Below are 21,686 nucleotides of genomic sequence, written 5' to 3' on the forward strand. Positions count from 1 at the left end.
ATAGAAAAGGAAGAAGAAAAGCCACAAAACTTGTGCTTTAAAAATTCTGTCTTACACATAGGAGAGTGTTCAGTCGTCACTTGGCTGGATTTTTCAAAATTTGGTTATTGCAAAAAATTCCCTTTCCAGTAAAGTTGAGCTGATTGTCCTTCAAGCAAATGATGGGTTAAACACTACCTTCTAAGTTCTAAGTTCAAGGAAAAACAGCCCTATTCAAATGCTGCTGCTGGCTCACCAATGCAGGGCTTAAGGCAAAGACAAGGGAAGTCAGTGTATAGGAGACAGTTTTCTCTGTGACGAGAGCTGTAACAGCTGTGAAAAACACTTCAGCAGTAATGGATTCTTCTGATATTCACAGGAAAAATATAGCTGTCATTGGTGGTGGCTTGGTAAGAATCTATTTGGATATATTATTCCTGGTAGTGGTATTATATTATCATTACTCTTTTTTGCTTTTTTATCAGAGATTAATTGCTTTTATTAATATTTTTCTATCAATTTTACTGCAGTATTATTGACATAGAACACTCTGTAAGTTTCAAATGTACAGTATAATGATTTCACTTACATACATTATAAGATGATTCTCACAAGAAGTTTAGTTAGTATTTCTCATTTCAGAGAGATATAAAATAACAGAAAAAGAAAACATATTTTTTCTTTGTAATGGGAACTCTAAGGATTTACTCTCTTAACAACTTTCATATGCAACATACAGTGGCATTAATTACATGTTACATCTGTGGTGCTTATTTATATTATAACTGTTAGTTTGTATTTTTTGACCACCTTTGTTGTTGTATAAAGATATTATACCTTTAATCTTCCTCACCTATTTCACTTATTTTAATATTATTAATCACTTGTAAGGATTGTTCACTTTCTTTTGAAACTTTTCTGATATTTAAATACACTTTTTAAAATGTGGTATTAGTTTAGTTTGCTCTTTCCTAAAAGAGCTATCTTATTTCCGTTAAATACAAAGATGTCCATTTTCCCTTATTTTTTCTGCATAGCATTTTTCAAAATAGAAAATAAACCAAATTAAACTTGATTAATCCCTGAATAGACTATGTTTTAAAACAAATATTAATGTAAATAGTTATTTTAATCAAAACATTTGCCCTGCTTTGGTTAATAACTCAGTTTATACTGTCTAGTAAGAATGAAAGTGTCAAGAAACATGAAGTTAATGCAGAATTATCACATTGAATGTTCACTAGTTATCTGAGTAAGTGGGAGTAATACTTATTCAGTCATCCTATCTGGCTGGTCCCAAGCTGGTGGAGGGAGGCAAAGAGCAGGTGAGATGAATGGGCTGAGATGGCCCCACATCTAGCAAGATGAGGGGAGGGGGTGTCTCTTCTCTGCTTCCACTGTTATTATAGGAAAGCTAGTTCTGCTTAACGTGGGGCTGCCTCAGTGGAACTGTATTTTCCCCTCCCTTAGCAGAACAACTATTTTGGAATCAAAATATCCCCATTAGTTAAAGTTTAATCATTTTGGCTTTGCCTTTGATTTAATCATGTGCACACTTTTAGATCATAGATATTTATTTATTTCATTTACTCCACAAAAATTTGCCGAGGACCTAATAATGTGCCCAGACAGTGTTCTAGGTTGTATGTAAATGAGTACATTTTGTACCACATATAGAGTTATACAGTTTGTGCTAATTCTGACTTGGATGTTGCCTTCCTTTTTGTGTTTTCCCTAAAGTATGATGACAGTTCTAACATTTCTGGTTTGCTATTGTTGTAGCCACACGTTCTGGGAAACAAACTCACTCAGAAGGACAATGCAGATAGTGGAGTGCAGTTTATTACACCAGCGGGCCCAAGGCAGAGTCTTCTCTTAGCCAAGGACCCCCAAACAGTTTTTGTGAAAACCTTATATACCCTAAGTGTACATGCACAAACTCACCTCCCCATATTCCCTGACAATCAAAGTTAACCTGTGATTCATTTGCCTTAAGCCTAGGTAGTTAACAGTGGACAATTATCAATAGGCCTGTGGTCATAACTCAATAAGTATAATAGAATGTATGATTCTATTTGGTTACACAGATATTTAGGGTATTCTTTTAGCAAAGGAAGAGCCCTGGGGCCTGGTTTTCCAGTTGGTTTGTCGTTTCCATAGATACTGGGCACATAGCTCAGAGTCCACAGTCTAGCCCAAGATGGAGTCCTGCTTTCAAGAAAGGGCCTATTCTGATTCCTCCTTCACTATCACATGCTGTGTTGGCCAATGCATGTGACACACAGCCTCATTTCTTCATACTTTATACCTGGCTTCAATCCAATCGTTCCTATCAAAATTTTGCATAAAATGTGAATTCATGGAGTCAACAAAATCCTATTGGGTACCAGCTATGTGCCAACATTGTTTTAGATACTAGGAATATAGTGATGAGCATTTAGGGAGGAGAAAGACAATGGAGAAGAAAAGTAAGTTCAGTGAGGCCTAAGCACTACAAAAAGAAATTCAAGCAGGGTAATGCTGTAGGGTCTTGAGGGTATCCATTTATAGGGTGTGGTCAGGGACAGCTTTTCTGAGGAGACATATGACCTGAAAAATGAGAAGGAAGCCATCATGTGAAGGGCTACAGAAAGAGCTTTTGGGGTTGATGAAGGACTGGAGAGAAACAATGAAATAAAGAGCTGAGCACTTTTCTTGGAGCAGACAGAAAGACACAAAGAATGAGACTGGAAAGGAGTAGCCACTGAGGCTGGCGAGAATGATATACCCAGAGAGCCTAGGATCTTAGAGTGCAAGGCAGACAGATGTTATCCTAGATCCAATGGAAAGCTGTTGGAAGATTATAAGTATGAAAGCAAGCCATGATTTTAAGATTCCTTAGGCTGTTATATAGAGAAGAACTGGGAAATTTTTAAGACCAGGTAGACCAGTTAAGAGGCTGTTGTGTTTGTCCAAGGCTTGGATTAGGGTGGCAGCAGTGATATCTCTTACGATGGCTCTTAGATATCCAAGTGACAGTGAAAGTCGCTCAGTCGTGTCCAACTCTTTGTGACCCCATGGACTATACAGTCCATGGAATTCTCCAGGCCAGAATACTGAAGTGGGTAGCCTTTCCCTTCTCCAGAAGGTCTTCCCAATCCAGGGATTGAAACCAGATTACCTGCATTGCAGGCAGATTTTTTACCAGCTGAGCCGTAAGAGAAGCCCAAGAATACTGGAGTGGGTAGCCTGTTCCTTCTCCAGGAGATCTTCCTGACCCAGGAATCAAACCGGGGTCTCCTGTATTGCGGGCAGATTCTTTGTCAACTGAGCTAGGGGAGATAACAAATATGTGATTGGATATATGATTTTGGAAGGCATAAAAGTGTGAGTATCATCCACAGGTTTCTCCCTGAATAACACTTGAACTCTTCATCATCGAACCACTTCATTATCTGGGCACACATACATGTGATAGAAAATGGAAGACATAAACTAATACACATTTAAAAAGCAACTAAAATTCCTCTGCAAAGGAATTCTTTTCACCATATTGCTCTGGTCCATACTTAGGAATCATGTCTGATTCTTTTTTTTCATTTTATGAAAACCCTCGTTCCTCTTTCATTCTACCAATAAGCCTTGGTGGCTTTATAATGAAAATATATTTCAATTCTGGTCATTGCTACCATCAGTTAGGGCCATCATCATTCTTTATGCATACTCCTGCAGCCTCCTCCTAAATGATCTCCCGGCTTCTACTCTTATCCATAGGCAGTCACACAGCGGCCAGAATCAACCTTTCAAATCATTAGTGTGATAATTACCATTCATTGCTTAAAACGTTCCATTACAAATAAAGTAAAATCTAAACCGCTTACCAAAAGCCCTACAGGAACTGAGTCTGTCTACCTGCCTGGCCTCATCCTTTCCATGTTTTTGTTTTTTATATTACCTATCAGCACCTGAAATCATATACTTTATTTGTTTGGGGTAAGTAGGTAAGCTATTTATTAAGCATCTATTCCTACAAGGATATAGCCTCTCGTGGCTGGAACCACACCTAATATTACTTAATGTCATTATTTAGTATTTGACAGATAAATGAATGAAAGGAATGAAAAACTCTTCTTAAAGATATGAAGGTAAAGGAAATTTCATAATGGATGAAACACTGGATATTGAGGAAATTTAAAAAATTAAAAAAGAATTCTGATTACATAAAGTGATTCAAGAAAGTTAAATTCAATACATAAAGGACAAAATTATTTTCTTGCCCATCTACTTTCTTGTGTGTGTGTGTGTGTGTTTCACCTTCCCCTTATCTTCCTCCCCATGGACCGATCCTAGTCCCTTAGACTAGGATCTCTGATTATTAAAGGCTGATACACTAAAGGTTCTCTCTGGACCCCAGGGGAAAAACTGCAAGAGCCGAGAACCTTTACTCAGAAGTCCAAATAATATAATGAACTGATTTTTTTTTCCCCAGTGATACCTTGCCTAGTGAAACATTACTCAAGAATTTGTCTTTGCTCTAATGTAGTGATCATCTGATTCTGTGATTAACCAATTGATTTTTGTTCTTTGAAGACATGTTAAGTCAAAGAGGTCAGAAGTAACCAATAGATCAATGAAGGAGTCTTTGAGAAACTAAAGGTGAAAGAAATTGTAAACCATGATCACAAACTGGTTACAGTTTATCTATTGAAGAGTGGGGAAAGACATTAAGACAGTTTTTCAAGAATGTTAATCTGAGTATTTACAAAAATCACTATACTCACTTAGTTATTTTCTTTCTTGTGTGAAACGCTGCCCCCAATCCCTTCCCCTGCAATAGGGATTACCTCCTGGAAGCTGGGGGTGTAACTTCTCCTGCGAATGCACACAGGACTTTGCTTGCCTGTATCACAGACTGCATTCTGTTAAAGTTATAGACATAATGATTGTAAAGAGATAATTGTTTAGTTGTTGAGTCATGTCTGACTGTTTTGTGACCCAACGGACTGCAGCCAGCCAGGCTCCTCCATCCATGGGATTTCCCAGGGAAGAATACTGGAGTGGGGTGCCATTTTCTTCTACAGGGGATCTTCCCAACCTAGGGATCGAACCTGTGTCTCTTGCATCTCCTATACCAGCAGGTGGATTCTTTACCACTGAGCCACCCACATTTGTAGATATGCATAGTTTATTCCCCATAGAAGCTTCTATAACTTCGAATCTAAATATTTTCTTATCTTTGGGTCCTGCCCCCTTTTCTTTTATAACGGTATCCCAGTGCCTTGTACTGTCAAACACACTAAAATATCTTGTGTGCGTGAGTTTGCTTTCAGAACAAAGTGGAGGATCATGCTCTTAGATGTTATGGGCAAGTAAAACAAAGACACTATTTTTCAGGATGGAGTCATAATGAATGCAATACTTTGAAGGACTAACATTTAAAAAAAAAGAAGAAGAAGATTTAAAAAACAATCTCTACTTTTCAGGCTGAAAAGAGTTTTGTTGTTGTTTAGTCACTCAGTCGTGTCTTACTCTTTGCAACCCCATGGACTATGTAGCCCACTAGGCTCCTCTGTCCTTCAGATTCTCCAGGCAGAAATACTGGAGTGGGTTGCCATTTGGAAGGAGTTTTACAGTCTTCCAATTCTAACCTAAGGCAGCCCAGGGGTAAAAAACTGCCACATGAGTTTACATTAGAGTGAGACTTGTTTTCTTCACCAAATGACAATCCAGAGAAGTCAAAAGAAAGGCCATTGCACATGTGTTCTGAAGATGTGTAGGTATTCAGGTTCTTGGTATCTGGAAATGCTGCTGCTGAGGTGACTGTTTTCAATGTTTACAAGTATGATGGAAATGATCAGAGTTTTCAGTGACAGTTACAGCTACTGATCTCTCATTTTTCGGCTGAAGTTTAGAGTTTCAGCTGTAAGGATTATTGAGAATAGCAGCCTTAGTTGTTGCCTGCTGTTGTAGTGTGTGTCCATTGTTCTAGCACACACGTTGAAGATGTATTTTAGGGCAATATTGAAGCATTTCTTCTGTCTCCATAGCTGACAAGCAACTCCTTTTCCCCTTTGTTTGACCCAGCAAAATTCTTCATTAAGAGCTTATTTAGAGGGTAAAGTTGTTCAAAACATCAGGTCAAGAAGACATGTTTTTCATGACTTATTATTGTTAATTGGGGCCCTGTCCCCTAGTAGTCAAGTTGTTAGTGGCCTCTACTGGTGAAATTGAGGCTTCCCAGGTGGCTCAGTGGTAAAATCTGCAGGAAACACAGAAGATGCAGGTTCAGTCCCTTGGTTGGGAAGATCCCCTGGAGAAAGGAATGGCAACTCACTCCAGTATTCTTGCTAGGAAAATTCCATGGACAGAGGAGTCTGGTGAGCTATAGTCCATGGGGTCGCAAAAGAGTTGGACATGACTTAGGGACTAAACAACAACTGATGAAACTTCCTTTGAAACTGCTTGACCGTGATGCTATGAGAGGTTATATCTCACGTCTAGAGATGTTAAATTCTGTCACAAATTTATAGGCTCAAAATGGACCTTATGTCAAATTGGCCCTAGACAGTATTTTCTGCCCTGTCTCCCTAGGGTCTTTCCACCTCAAAGCTCACTCTTCACTCAGTTCAGTTGGATAGAAGCAGAAAAAGACAGGGAGGAGAATGCACAGGAAAGGCTGCAATCTGCTGGAAGTGCAGGAACTCTTACCCTCTCCAGGTCTTGGTTTCTTCATCATGGGCTAAGACTAGGTCCCTAAGTCTTTTAACTCTACAGTTTTGCTGCTTCCTTTTCATATTTCCTTCCTCACAGGTCACTAGCTTTGTTCTCAATCTAGTCTTTATAAACATAGAAATCAAATGTCACCTAGATTTTTCACTTTCTCCAAAATAAATATTCTAGACATGTATAAACCATCAAATGTTTCATAATTTTTGGTTTTGAACTGTGGTGCTTTTGAACTGTGGTGCTGGAGAAGACTCTTGCAAGTCCCTTGGACTGCAAGAAGGTCCAACCAGTCCATCCGAAAGGAGATCAGTCCTGGGTGTTCATTGGAAGGACTGATGCTGAGGCTGAAACTCTCAATACTTTGGCCACCTCATGCGAAGAGTTGACTCATTGGAAAAGACCCTGATGCTGGAAGGGATTGGGGGCAGGAGGAGAAAGGGACAACAGAGGATGAGGTAGCTGGATGGCATCACTGACTTGATGGACGTGAGTCTGAGTGAACTCCGGGAGTTGCTGATGGACAGGGAGGCCTGGGGTCGCAGAGTCAGACACGAATGAGTGACTGAACTGAACTGAACTGATAGTTCTCTATATAGTTGATGATGGGAAAGATTGAAGGCCAGAGAAGGGGATGATGGTTGGAGATGAGATGGTCTGATGGCATCACCGACTCAATGAACATGAGTTTGAGTCAACTCCGGGAGTTGGTGATGGACAGGGAGGCCTGGCATGATGCAGTCCATGGGGTTGAAAAGAGTCGGACACGACTGAGCGACTGAACTGAACTGAACTGAACTGAACTAATAGTTGGTTCAAGTGTATACTTTTTATTTTATGCAAATATTGATGAGCAAAACCATGCAAATAGCTTAATAACTATTATTATTTTGTTTCATTAATATTAAAATGTCTATTCACTTCACTCTTGTTTTCCACTCCTCAGGCACAAAAACCTATGTATGATAAGCCTGTATTACTGCCCTGATTTCTAGCACCTTGTAAAAACAGAAGTGAAATCAGTTTCTTTGTGACCACAGATGTCATTTTGAATTTGCTCAATAAATAAGAGACAAGTTTTCATCTCACTCTACTAGCTTTCGTCAATTTCTTTTGTAGTTTTGCTTATGTTCCAATTCCTCTCACCAAATAAGTTTTCTTTCAGCTATCTCACTCACATATCTGTATTTCTCTAACAGGCCTGACTAACATTTTGAGTATTTTTTGCTACACTGATAGATAAAGTACCTCATAAACCCTGTTCTCACCTACATAAAACAAAAGTCCTTGTTCAGAGTTTAGTTCATTTGCTGCCTAATGAACAGTATCTGAAATGGAACCAATAACTTTAGACAGATTGGTTTTGTTAACTGCCTACCAAGAAAGTGTTCTGCTTCTCTGCCTTTTGGCTGAGATTGCAGATGGTAAAGCGTCTGTTAATGATGTGGGAGACTCGGGTTCGATCCCTGGGTTGGGAAGATTCCTTGAAGAAGGAAATGGCTATCCACTCCAGTACTATTGCCTGGAAAATCCCATGGACAGAGGAGCCTGGTAGGCTAGAGTCCATGGGGTCACAAAGAGTTGGACACGACTGGGAGACTTCATGTTCACGTTCACGTTCCTTTTTATTGGTTCCAAAATACTCTGTTTGTCCATCTGTCCATACACATCTCTTCATTAAGCTATTCATCTATCTGTCAACTCAAAGAGAAAAGAACACTCCTCCACTGGTGATGATAATCTTAGTTGGCACTTTTTTCTTGAAGACAATTTGAAAAAATATATATGCTGATAGTCTTAAAAATATGGAGGAATTGAAGAAAGCAATATGCTCCCTCTCTCTCTGAAAGTCAGCTTCAGCAATGCCTTGCGTTTAGAGGGAAGATTGTCCTTTAATCTGAGGGGAGTTAAAAGCATTAGAATCTAATATAGACTCTCAAATACACCAGATCTGGAGTATGTACAAAACCTGTAACAAAACCTTCTAAAAATCTCGTTCACTCTCAACCTCTTCCACCTACTTTGCAGTTATTCCAAAAACAAAACCAAAGAAGATACAACTAACTCCTGCCACACTTCAAGCCATCAAAACCCTCTCCTCAACTTATCTCAGACTCTCTTCTACTCCTTTCTCATTACCTGTTTATAATTAAGCAATATAAATTCCTCCTGATACTAAACAATATAAATTCCTCCATTCTTCCTGATACTAAGGCCCAAGAACCAATGGGTCAGACAGAAAGAGAGTATGGATCTCAGAAGTTTCTGGGAGTTTGGTCCCTGTCACTAAAACCTGTGCTTTGATGGACCATTTCATTATTGTGATTTTACCCAAAGAACTCAGTGGGTACCATGCAATTGTTTATAACCCTAAAAATTTAAAATAACTCCAATGTACAAATATAAGGGCATTGCATACAACAAAATGTAAGGCAATTCATAAGTATTATGATTTAAAATATCTTATGACTTGGAAATACATTCACAGTATACTATTCCTTTTTAAAAGATAATTATATAATAAAATATATATCCTACTACAATTTTAAGAAGAAATATCATTTGGTTTATATACATAAGAAATGTTAATACTGGTTCTCCCTGCTGGTAAGGTTGTGGAAGATTACATTTTCTTTCAAATACTTTCTAAATTTTTATTACAAACTGTTGAGTCTTTAAAGTATCAGGTCTGTACTGGAAATAGAAAGATGGACAAAATATAAGCCATAAACATATCATGAATCCCTGGGCATTCACAGCTTAGTGGGAAGGTCAGTCAGGAATGTAAATAAATAATTCAGCTAATTAGGAAAGATATTAAAATACATATACACATCCATGGAATTAAAGAAGAAAAAACACGTCTTTTGAAGGTGGAGAGATACTGAGAGAAATTGTACAGAGGATATGATTCTTGAATGAAGGCTAAAGGAGGAAAAAACAGCACAGGCAAAGGGAACATTAGATTCAAATGCACATAAGTATAAAAGTACGAGGCATATTCAGGAAATACACAGTGACTTTGGTCTACCTCTTACAGATAGTATATGAAAATAAGAAAAAATGAGCTTGAGAGGCCGGGATCAAATGTAAGAATCTTTTAGGCCATGTTGAAAACTTGGGGCTTTTTCTTAACGACGTATGAGGAGCCAGTGAAGGAGTTTAAGAAAGGGACCGCATCATTCAGGTTCTGCTTCAGACAATAGCCAGCTCTTCTGGAAGTATGACTTACACAGGTCCTTGGAAGAAAAGTTAGGACCAACCTAGACAGCATATTCAAAAGCAGAGACATTACTTTGCCGATAAGGTCCGTCTAGTCAAGGCTGTGGTTTTTCCTGTGGTCATGTATGGATGTGAGAGTTGGACTGTGAAGAAAGCTGAGTGCTGAAGAATTGATGCTTTTGAACTGTGGTGTTGGAGAAGACTCTTGAGAGTCCCTTGGACTGCAAGGAGATCCAACCAGTCCATTCTGAAGGAGATGAGCCCTGGGATTTCTTTGGAGGGAATGATGCTGAAGCTGAAGCTCCAGTACTTTGGCCACCTCATGGGAAGAGTTGACTCATTGGAAAAGACTCTGATGCTGGGAGGGATTGGGGGCAGGAGGAGAAGGGGATGACCGAGGATGAGATGGCTGCATGGCATCACGGACTCAATGGATGTGAGTCTGAGTGAACTCTGGGAATTGCTGATAGACAGGGAGGCCTGGAGTGCTGCCATTCATGGGGTCGCAAAGAGTCGGACACGACTGAGCGACAGAACTGAACTGAACTGAAGGGGAGGAAGAATTACTAGAAAACTTCTAGTAGTTCATGTGATAGACAATGGGAGCCCCATATATGAACAATGGAAGGTATGGGAAGGAGATCTATTTTCAGAGAGATTTGAAAGGTGCAATAAATAGGACTTGTTACCTCATTAAACATATATTTGTAGGTAGAGAGGGCATTAACTAGTCTTTGAGTTATCCTGGTTGGGTGAAATAGTAGGTAGTGTTGTCATTCACTAAGAGAACGAATACAGAGGAGGAGAAGGGTCTGAAGATTGAGGAGGGGAATAAGTTGAATGTGAGGTATGCTGAAATGAAGATTCCTAGGAATCTTCCTATGAAGACATCCAGGAAGAGAGGTTCAGTAGTCAGAGATGGTGTTCTGGAGGAGTATCTAGGCTAGAGAAAAAGTTGTGAAAAAACTTTCTTAAGAACTCCAACTTGAAATTGTGTGGGACATTCATCTTATCATCAACAAAGAAAGGGAAATCACGACTGTTGCTTGACCTTAGAGACCAAATTCAGATGATACAGGTAAGAGAGTTCAGAGTAAGATCTAAATAATAAAACATTTGACATAACATTCACAATTCTAGAGCCCTTGGATGGCTCAAATGGTAAGAACATGCCTGCAGTGCAGGAGACCCAGGTTCGATCCCTGGGCTGGGAAGATCCCCTGGAGAAGGGAATGGCAACCCACTCCAGTATTCTTGCCTGGAGAGTCCTATGAACAGAGGAGCCTGGTGGACTACTGTCCATGAGTTGCAAAGAGCCGGGCATGACTGAGAGACTAACACTTTCACTTTCTCAATTCTAGCAGATGTGATAGTTACAAAGTATGAAGACATTCTTATTTGCTTAATTCAGAGTAAGTGCAATTAACAATCTGGTTCTTCTCATTACATTGCTATGGTCAAAGATCAAATTCTTCAAAGACCAAGCTATAGTTCCATGAGTAGGTGGTTATTAACAGGCTTTACTAAAGCCTGTTTGGTGATAGACTCAGAAACAAACAATCTCTATGACTCTTAGGGAAAGTTTTATGTGCTTCAGTAGGTCAAAAATAGTTGACACATGTTTAACATTACATTAATTCCATGAGTTGGAGTAGGAAATGACAACCCACTCCAGTATTCTTGCCTGGAGAAACCCATGGACAGAGGAGCCTGGCGGGCTACAGTCCATGGGGTCGCAAAGAGTTGGACAGGACTGAGTGATGGAGCATCAGTTCCATGAGTAGGAGGTTATTAATAGGCTTTGCTAAAGCTTGTTTGGTGACAGACTCAGAAACAAGCAATCTATGTGACTAGGGAGAGTTTTATATGCTTCATGAGGTCAAAATTAGTTGACTGATGTTTAACAATACGTTACCAGATCAATTTCAAACATACTATATTAAAAGGCATAGAAAGTATGACATTTAAAAAATCATGATGTCTCTTCCTATTAAGGTCAGCATTTATATTGGATTGGCCCAAAAGTTTGTTTGGGTTTTCCTGATGTTATAGAAAACCTGAATGAATTTTGGGCCAATCCAATAAACTTAGTTTTCTCATGATCAATGGATACTTGAACAATCCTTGCTGCCGAGGTCACATGGGAATCAGCGGAAAGGTAGTAGATCCTATTGCTCAGCATGATATACACATGATATACACTGGCTGAATGCCTGAGAAGCATAACTCCACATTTATATAAAAGAAATTTTCAAATTATCTTTTAAATTAGTAAGTTAGGCATCAATATAATGGTCCACAGTGGGGTCCAAGCACATGACCCTTAAAGAAGGAAGTTAGAAGAGAGAAAGTGGGGAAATGGAAGAGCAGTAAATTGGGTAAATCCATGGTTACATAACCAAGGAATTGCCTCAGAGTCTGCTGAAGCACAAACAAGCTAAGCCAGTTGTTAATAAAACATTTACTTTTCAGATTATTTTTTTTTTAATCAAAACTGTGAACTGTTGATGCTGCAAAACAAATATGGAGATTTTTCATAATAGTCTATGTCCAGGCTTACCTCTGTCTGGGTTTCCCTCATAGTTCAGTTGGTAAAGAATCTGCCTGCAATGCAAGAGACCCTGGTTTGATTCCTGGGTTGGGAAGATTTGCTGGAGAAAGGATAGACTACCCTATCCAGTATTCTTGGGCTTTCCTTGTGGCTCAACTGGTAAAGAATCCACCCAAAATGTGGGAGATCTGGGTTTGATCCTTGTGTTGGAAAGATCTCCTGGAGAAGGGAAAGGCTACCCACTCCAGTATTCTGGCCTGGAAAATTCCATGGACTGTATAGTCCATGGGGTTGCAAAGAGTTGCACAAGACTGAGTGACTTTTCACTTTCAGGCTTTACTCTAAGAACTGGCATGAAAACTACTAATAGCTCCTAGGAGTCTAACCACATATAGTTTCTTCCCTCCTCTCACCAGCCTCTCTCCTTATTGATGCACAGGAAGCAGCTGGGCCTTACTCAATAGTATGTGTTGGGCTCAGCATGATATACACATATTTTCCTTTCCATTTATATCTTTGGGTCTTCCTAGCATTTTTGCCTGTGTAACAACTAAAGAGTCCCTGGTGGCTCAGATGGTAAAGCATCTCCCCATAATACAGGAGACTCAGATTCAATTCCTGGGGCAGGAAGATCCCCTGGAGGAGGTCATGGCAACCCACTCCAGTATGTTTGCCTGGAGAGTCCCATGGACAGAGGAGCATGGTAGGCTACAGTCCAATTCCTGATTAAGAGCATTTTACGTAGAAGTGAGAAGGAGAAATAAAGTTAGAGTGAGTATAAAAAGTACTTTATAAGCCATGTTACTAATCTTTCTAGCTGAATTTATATAATATCTACAAATAACTTTTCCTTTTAGTTTTATTCAAACCTTCAGTTCAGTTCAGTTCAGTTGCTCAGTCTTGTCTGACTCTTTGTGACCCCATGAATGGCAGCATGCCAGGCCTCCCTGTCCATCACCAATTCCTGGAGTTTATCCAAACTCCTGTCCATCAAGTCGGTGATGCCATCCAGCCATCTCATCCTCTGTTGTCCTCTTCTCCTCCTGCCCCCAATCCCTCCCAGCATCAGGGTATTTTCCTACTCTTCGCATGAGGTGGCCAAAGTATCGGAGTTTCAGCTTTAGCATCAGTCCTTGCAATGAATACCCAGGACTGATCCCCTTTAGGATGGATTCAAACCTTAGTAATACAGAATTGGACATCTTATTATGACTGGTCTTGGAGAAAGCATTGTTGTTTATTCTTTTGTGCTTATTAATAATAAGAAACAGCAGCAGTACATTTGAACTCACCACTCAACTGGAACTGATGCAGTGCAGTGACTTATAATGGGGCTTCCCAGGTGGCTTAGTGGTAAAGAACCCGCCTGCCAATGCAGAAGCCAAAGGAGATGAGGGTTTGATCCCTGGGTTGTGAAGATCCCCTGGAGGAAGCCATGGCAACCCACTCCAATATTCTTGCCTGGAGAGTCCTATTGACAGAGGAGGCTGCTGAGCTACAGTCCATAGGCTTGCAAAGAATCAGACACAACTGAAGCGACTGAGCATGCAATGACTTACAATAACCTCTGTGCTTCTCTTCCACCCATTCAGTCAGTTCAGTCACTCAGTCGTGTCCGACTCTGAGACCCCATGAATTGCAGCACGCCAGGCCTCCCTGTCCATCACCAACTCTCGGAGTTCACCCAAACTCCTGTCCATCGAGTCGGTGATGCCATCCAGCCATCTCATCCTCTGTCGTCCCCTTCTTCTGCCCCCAATCCCTCCCAGCATCAGTCTTTTCCAATGAGTCAACTCTTCCCATGAGGTGGCCAAAGTACTGGAGCTTCAGCTTTAGCATCATTCCTTCCAAAGAAATCCCAGGGCTGATCTCCTTCAGAATGGACTGGTTGGATCTCCTTGCAGTCCAAGGGACTCTCAAGAGTCTTCTCCAACACCACAGTTCAAAAGCATCAATTCTTCGGCACTCAGCTTTCTTCACAGTCCAACTCTCACATCCATACATGACCACTGGAAAAACCCATTACATTGCTCTAAATCTTGCTTCTCTTGCTTACATAAATATATGTAAAAGTTTTATGATATATACATGATATACACTGGTACACACACACGTAAATAATAAATATACTTCTAAAACTTGTGCATATACACATACATGTGATTTAGTTGTAGTTGTCTTTATTATATGAGTATCAGGCAGTTTGAAGTCATCTGGGACTTTTTTTACTCATAGTGTTACTCATATATTCATATTATACTATTTTATCATGTAATTATACCATAATTTCAGAATCTGACACAACTGAAGCAATTTAGCAGCAGCAGCATACCATAAATTATTTGTCCTTACCTCTGTTATGGCTATTTAAACTGTTTCCAGAATTTTATTTATTTTCAGTTATGAAAACTGTGGCTCTGGATATTCTGGCATGTGTCTCAAGGAGTTTCTCTTGGGTATATGCCTTGAAGAGGAATTGCTGATTTGTCAGAGATGTGAAAACTCAACTTGAAATCACTGCAAGCAATGCATAAGAGATCCTACTAACCCTCATCCTCTCTAGCACTTAAAATTTTCATGAAACAAGATTATACTTAATCCTATTATTTCCATATCACGTGATATTCCTTCTTTTACTTCTGCCTCATAAGGAACGATTTATGCAGGCTTGATTGGCAAACATACAGGAAGTGTTAGAGAGGCAGGGAGCAACACTTGCCAACTTTAGAAAAATTTGAAGCATATCTTCACCTGAGTCAGCTTTGTCTCCCTAGATCCTGGAATCAAATTTTGGTCAAAGAAAAGGAACATAACAAACCCACGAGAGTAGGTCATTGGCATGGAAATGAGCCCCTTCTGAGCCCAATCACTGACTCTTATTAATATTTGTACATCATTTGTTATAACATATTTATTCCATAATTCAAGTTGAATTCCCTGGAAACGAATGTTCTTCTTGCGTCTGAATCTCAGTTTCTCTACTTTTCTATTATTGTCACTAAAGGAAAGTTTGGTGTGCCTGACATATAGTGAGGCTAAATGAACCAAAATGTCAGTTTGGAGCAGAGGAAGGTTTATTGTAGGGCCATGCAAGGAGACTGGTGGCTCATGTCCAAAAAACCATGAACTCCCTGAAGAGTTTCACCAAAGCATTTTAAAAGGCCAGGTGAGGTGGAGAGGGTGGGTGGTGGTCACAGGGTATATGATCAGCTCATGCACAATTCTCTGATTGGTTGATAGTGAAGGAAAGGGTGGTGTTGCAGGGGGTAATATTCAGTCCTTAGGCTCAAGGAGGTCTGGGGCTATGTACTCATGATCATCAAGTAGCTAACATCTTCCATTTGGTGTGGAGTTTTCACATCTGTTAAAAAATGACTCAGGAAATGTGCATCAGATACTGTTCTCTAGGTACTTCAGAGAGGAGCTAAAGCAGAAGTTATGGGGCAATGGACTTCCCCGGGAAGGCCCCAGATGGTCCTGCTCAGTTATATCATTTCCCTATATTAAGTTCACCGATCTTCTGCTGTTTAGATTGTGGTTTGCGTGTCCTGTCGTCTTTCTCCCTGGACTGTTTTCCCAGTATATACAATAGAATATTACTCAGCCATAAAAAGGAATGAAGTTGGGCCATTTGCAGAGATGTAGATGGAACTAGAGCCTGTCATACACAGTGAAGCAAGTCAGGAAGAGAAAAACAAACATTGTATAATAACACATGTATGTGGAACCTATAAAAATGGTATAGATGAACCTATTCACAGGGCAGGAATAGAGACGCAGACATAGAGAATGGATGTGTGGAGACAGGGAGTGGGGTGGGGGATGGGATGAATAGGGAGATGGAGATCGACATATATACACTGCCGTGTGTAAAAGAGATAGCTAATGGGAACCTGCTGTACAGCCCAGGGAGCTCAGCTCAGTGCCCTCTGGTGACCTAGTGGATGGGATGTGGGTTAGGAGGAAGGTTTAAGAGGGAGGGGATATATGTATACATGTGGCTGGTTCACTCCATTGTACAGCATAAGCTAACACAACATTGTGAAGCAACTATACCTCAGTAAATAAGGAAACAAAAGAAAAAACTAATTTCTAAATTACTTCCTCTACCCTCATTCCAGCTTTCCTGACCCTCTTGGTCTCCTGATCAATATCCTTCTCCTGTCCTGTTTTCCATAAGCATAAAAGCAGTTATGGTCGTGGACTGTGTGTGTGTGTATTAGTTGTGCAGTTGTGTCCGACTCTTTGCGACCCCACAGACTGTAGCCTGACAGGCTTCTCTGTCCATGGAATTCTCCAGGCAAGAACACTGGAGTGGATTGCCATTTCCTTCTCCAATGATCATAATACTGTGAAAGAAAGAGGAGATTCACAAACCTTTTTTTCTTCAGTGAGACTTACTCAATCTAGCTTTTAATCCCTTCTATTTTTTTTTTCTAATGCAGCAGAGCAATTTAGCCATTTGAAGAAATTTATTTTATTGTATGAACTTTACTGTTAGCTTACAGTTTTTCTTTCCTTGATACAACTTATTACTATTGCTTTTACTAGATATTTTTTTTAATTAGAGTATAATTGCTTGACAATGTTGTGTTAGTTTCTGCTGTACAATGAAGTGTATCAGCCACATGTATACACATATTCTGCACCTCCTCTCCACTGCTTGGACCTCCCTCCTATCCCTCCACCTAATATACCTTTGGCCTCATTATCAACCTCCCCTACCAGAGTGATATGTTGTTGTTATTGTTTAATCACTAAGTTGTGTCCAATTCTTTTGTGACCCCCATGGGCTGTAATCCACCAGGCTCCTTGGTTCATGGGATTTCCCAGGCAAGAATACTGGAGTGGGTTGCCATTTCCTACTCCAGGGGATCTTCCCAACCCAGGGATTAAACCCACATCTCCTGCATTGGTGGGTGGGTTCTTTACCACTGCACCACCTGGGAAGCTCTTGTGACTCCACAACTGTACTAATAGGTCCCCTACACACTGCCTAGGTGCAATGACCTCTCCTTATTCCCACATCCACTGGGGGCTACTGTGAACCCACCAGCCTCACATCTCAGAGCTTCTCTAGTTTAGTATTTACCCTCATCCAGCACTGTGAATCCTGTCTCCCTGCTGACTTCTTTGCTACTGTTCCTTCTAAAATCTTGCACAGAGTCCACTGGATCTGTTTTTTGGTATGCAAAATTTCCAGCGTTTTCTCTTTACTTACTGCATTGCCCCTCAGACTCCTGACAACATAGTCATCCTTGAATGACTATTAGCTTAAACCTGAGGACAGCAACAGTCTTACAGCCCTCTCCCACAGCACAAGCATCTCAGGATTGGAAGTTGCCATGGTATCCTTACTCTACACTGCAACTTCCAGCCTGCAGCTTCTGTCTCCATTTTTATCTGTAAATCCTTTGAGGATACTTGCACTACTTTATCACCTCTGTCCCCTCACTTTTGTCATCAGTCAAACTCTAGGCCATGTCCACCCAATATTGAAGACTTCCCACCTAATCTTTTTTCTATATCCCAGCCATGCCATTGCCTTGAATGACTATCAAAGTTTGCATTGTTGTCTTAACCAATCCCCTAGCCTCTCAGTTCCTTGGTTTCTATACTTTCAACCCCTTCCACCTCCACTGTACTTCAGCCTCCAAGTCCCATGATGACACCCTGGACCTTGACATTGACATTCTACAGAACTGCCTCATCTACAATAATAATATTGGATATAGGGCTCTCGGTTCAAAACCTCCTGACTTCCTAACTCTCTCATTCAGTTGCTTCTGCTACATCTGTTCTTCACAGGGACCTCCTACCCCCCTCATTCATAAGCCTTTTCTGTTTTCCTTCCTTCCCATCCAGCTTAATTGCTATTGTCCTTCAATCCAACTAATACTTCAACTCCTTGCTTTCTATTCCAACCACATGGCTGAATCCCACTCTGCTTGATTCCAGTGGTTTTCTTCCTTTCCAAAGATATACATAGGTGGCTTGATTTGGTTACAAATTTTACTTAAAAATGTAATTCATTTATAAATTCAACAAATATCAATCCAGTATTTATTATGTTTCAAACACAATGCTTTTGGCCAGGGATAAAATGATGAGCAAAAACAGTTTGCAGCTCAGTGGGGTAAATAGATATTGATTATAGGAATACCCTAAGGATGTAAGCTTTCAGTTGTGATAAGCACTTTCTATTAGTTTCTTAGGGCTGCCATAACCAGGTACCACAAGCAGGTGATTTAACAAAAGATATTTATCATTTCACAGTTCTGGAAGCTAGAGGTCTAGAATCAGGGTGTCAAAAGGGTTGGCTCCTTCTCAGGGCTATGAGAGAAAGATCTGTCCCAGGTCTTTCTCCTTGGCTTGTAGATGGCCGTCTTCTCCCTGTGTCTCATTATATCATCTTCCCTCTGAGAGTGTCTCAGTTTTCCCCTTTTTTATAAATATGCTCATTATATTGGATTTAGGGGTACTCTAGTGACCTCATTTTAACTTATTAATTCTGTAAAGACTTTTGTCTCCAAATAAGGTCATCTCTGAGATTCTGGGGTTAGGGCTTCAGCATATGAATTTCATGTTCATTCTTGTGCTCAGTTGCTCAGTCATATCTGATGCTTTGCAGTGCTATGGATGGTAGCCCTCCCTTCCAAGCTCCTCTGTCCAGGGGGTTTCCAGGGCAAGAACACTGGCGTGGATTGCCATTCCTCCTCTAGGGGATCTTCCCAACCCAGGGATAGAACTCACATCTCCTCAGTCTCCTGCATTGCAGGTTTTTTTTTTACCACTGAGCCACCAGGGAAACCCTATATGAATTTGGGGAACCACAGTTCAACCCTTAATGCTTCTCAAAGGAAAAGTCTGTAGTGCGATGAGAACTCATAAGTAGGTAGTTTGAGATCATTACAATAGCTAAAGGAGGCTTACTTAAAGAAGTAAAGCTGAGTGGAAACTTGAGGATGAATAGGCATTTACTAGAAAGAGAAAAGAGGAGAAGATTGTTTAGCACTGAAATCTTTTGGTGAAGGAGAGCATGGTGAGAACAAGCAGCTGAAAGGGGACTAGCAAAGCTGAGGTGTGAAAGTGATATGATCTCCATAATTTAAAAATATTATGGAGAAAATCTTAGACCTACAGTGATGTCATGTTTCTCTAGGAGGATTATATCATATTTGCTGGGAGGATTATATTTGTGGTTGCCAGAAATCCTGGATGGACACAATCCAATCAGTGCTAGAGAAGAGTCTTAGACCTACTTTGGTCCCTTTGATCATTGATTTATTTCCAGTTGACCCTATTTCTTAGATACTTATTGAGGGTCCTAACCCAAAGCCTGGGCATTTATTAAACCCTCCTGAGCATGATGTGTATGCATCAGGGTATGTGTCCTAAACTCCAGATTTTGTCCTTGTAGCATCATGGGTCTATCCAAAATTCTGTTGAAATGCTTTGCCTCCTCTGCAATCAGTAGATAACCCTAGGTATGGCTCCAAAGGCCAAGTTCACTTGTCTGGGCTTTCTTTTTCTCTTAGCAGAAGAGTTCATTCAAATGGCCTATTTTACCATTACACTGCTTGTAGAGAATTAAATGGTCTTTAAATGACTGCTTGTCATTAGATGAATGCTAATAGAATAGAAACAAAATTGACATTAATCAAGCAGAATGATTATGATAACTAGCAGCAGAATGGTGAAAATGAGAAGAGATGGATAGATGGAGAAAAATTACAGGGTAGAATTGGCAGAACTTAGAATGGATTGGATGTGGAGGATGAAGAAGTGCCACAGATGACTCTTAGATTTCTAGCTTGAGCAACAGGATGGATGGGATGCCATTCTCTGAGATATCCCATCCATTCCATGTGAAGAGAACTGACATGATCTGGGGCAAGGATCATAAGTTTCAATTTGTATCTGTTGATTCAGAGGTGCTTTGAGACATTTTTAAAGCTACATCAATTAAATATGTGTGGTTGTGTTGGTATTCAGTCACTAAGTCATGTCTGACTCTTTGTGACTCCACGGACTATAGCCTGCCAAGCTCCTCTGACCATGGAATTTCCCAGACAAGAATACGGGAGTGGTTTGCCATCTCCTTCTCCAGGGGATCTTCCTGACCCAAGGACCGAACCCACATCTCCCTGTTAGCAGGCAGATTCTTTACCAATGAGCCACCTGGGAAGCCTTTAGACATCTATATGCATGAGCTCAAAAAAAGAGATCTGAGTGGGAGATGGAAGTTTCTGCATCACCATGGGTATAGAAGATGGACCACGATGGATGCTTAAGAAATCCCAACACTTTGGTGGGCATGAAAACTGATACAGTCATTATGGAAAAAAGTATCCAGGTTCCTTAAAAAACTAGAAATAAATCTACCATATGACCCAGCAATGCCACTGTTGGGCACATACCCTGAGAAAACCACAATTCTAAAAGACATATGTACCCCAATGTTCATTGCAGCAATATTTACAATAGCTAGGACATGGAAGTAACCTAGATGTCCATTGACAGATGTGGTAAATATATACAATGGAATATTACTCAGCCATAAAAAGAAATGAATTTGAGTCAGTTGTAGTGAGGTGGATGAAACTAGAGTCTCTTATACAGAGAGAAATGTCAGGAAGAGAAAAACAAGTACTGTATATTAACAGATATATATGGAATCTAGAAAAATGGTACTGATGAACCTAGCAGAGAATGGACCTGTGAACACAGCAGAGGAGGGTGAGGGTGGGATGAGTTGAGAAAATAGCATTGATGTATAAACACTATCATATGCAAAATAGCTAATGGGGAATTGCTAAATTGCACAGGAAGCCCAGCCTGGTGCTCTGCGATGACATGGAGAGGTGGGATGGTGGGAGGGGAGGGAGGGGAGGGAGGGAAGGGATAAATATACATACACACATACATACATGTATTTATATATGTGTGTGTGTGTGTGTGTATAATATTTGACTGATTTGAGTTGTTGTACAGCAGAAAACAACACAAAATTGTAAAATAATTTTCCACCAACTAAAAAAAAAAATAGAAACCCCAACATTTGATTGTCCTTCTTTGCATGGGTGAAAGACAAAAAGAGGAAATGGCTAGAGATGCATAAAAAAAAGAAAATGAAGGAAGTTTAGTGTTTCAAGAAGAAAGGTTAATTAGCAGTATTGAACGCTGCTGAAAACTTGTGATAATTATATGTAGATGATGTTATCAAATTCAA

At 40.2% G+C, this 21,686-nt stretch overlaps 1 protein-coding gene across 1 annotated transcript in view; it reads left to right on the plus strand.

The window, feature by feature from the left end:
- The first annotated feature begins 257 nt into the window (after nucleotides 1-257).
- KMO (kynurenine 3-monooxygenase) overlaps nucleotides 258-21,686 on the plus strand; it is a 64,742-nt gene continuing 43,313 nt past the window's right edge. Inside the window, exon 1 of the mRNA XM_040263573.1 lies at nucleotides 258-389. Coding sequence (XP_040119507.1) covers nucleotides 336-389 — 54 coding nt within the window. The 5' untranslated portion in view covers nucleotides 258-335. The remainder of the gene's footprint in view (nucleotides 390-21,686) is intronic.

Source organism: Oryx dammah, unplaced genomic scaffold (genome assembly GCF_014754425.2).
Source record: "Oryx dammah isolate SB20612 unplaced genomic scaffold, SCBI_Odam_1.1 HiC_scaffold_21, whole genome shotgun sequence".
In the NCBI taxonomy this organism is placed as follows: domain Eukaryota; kingdom Metazoa; phylum Chordata; class Mammalia; order Artiodactyla; family Bovidae; genus Oryx; species Oryx dammah.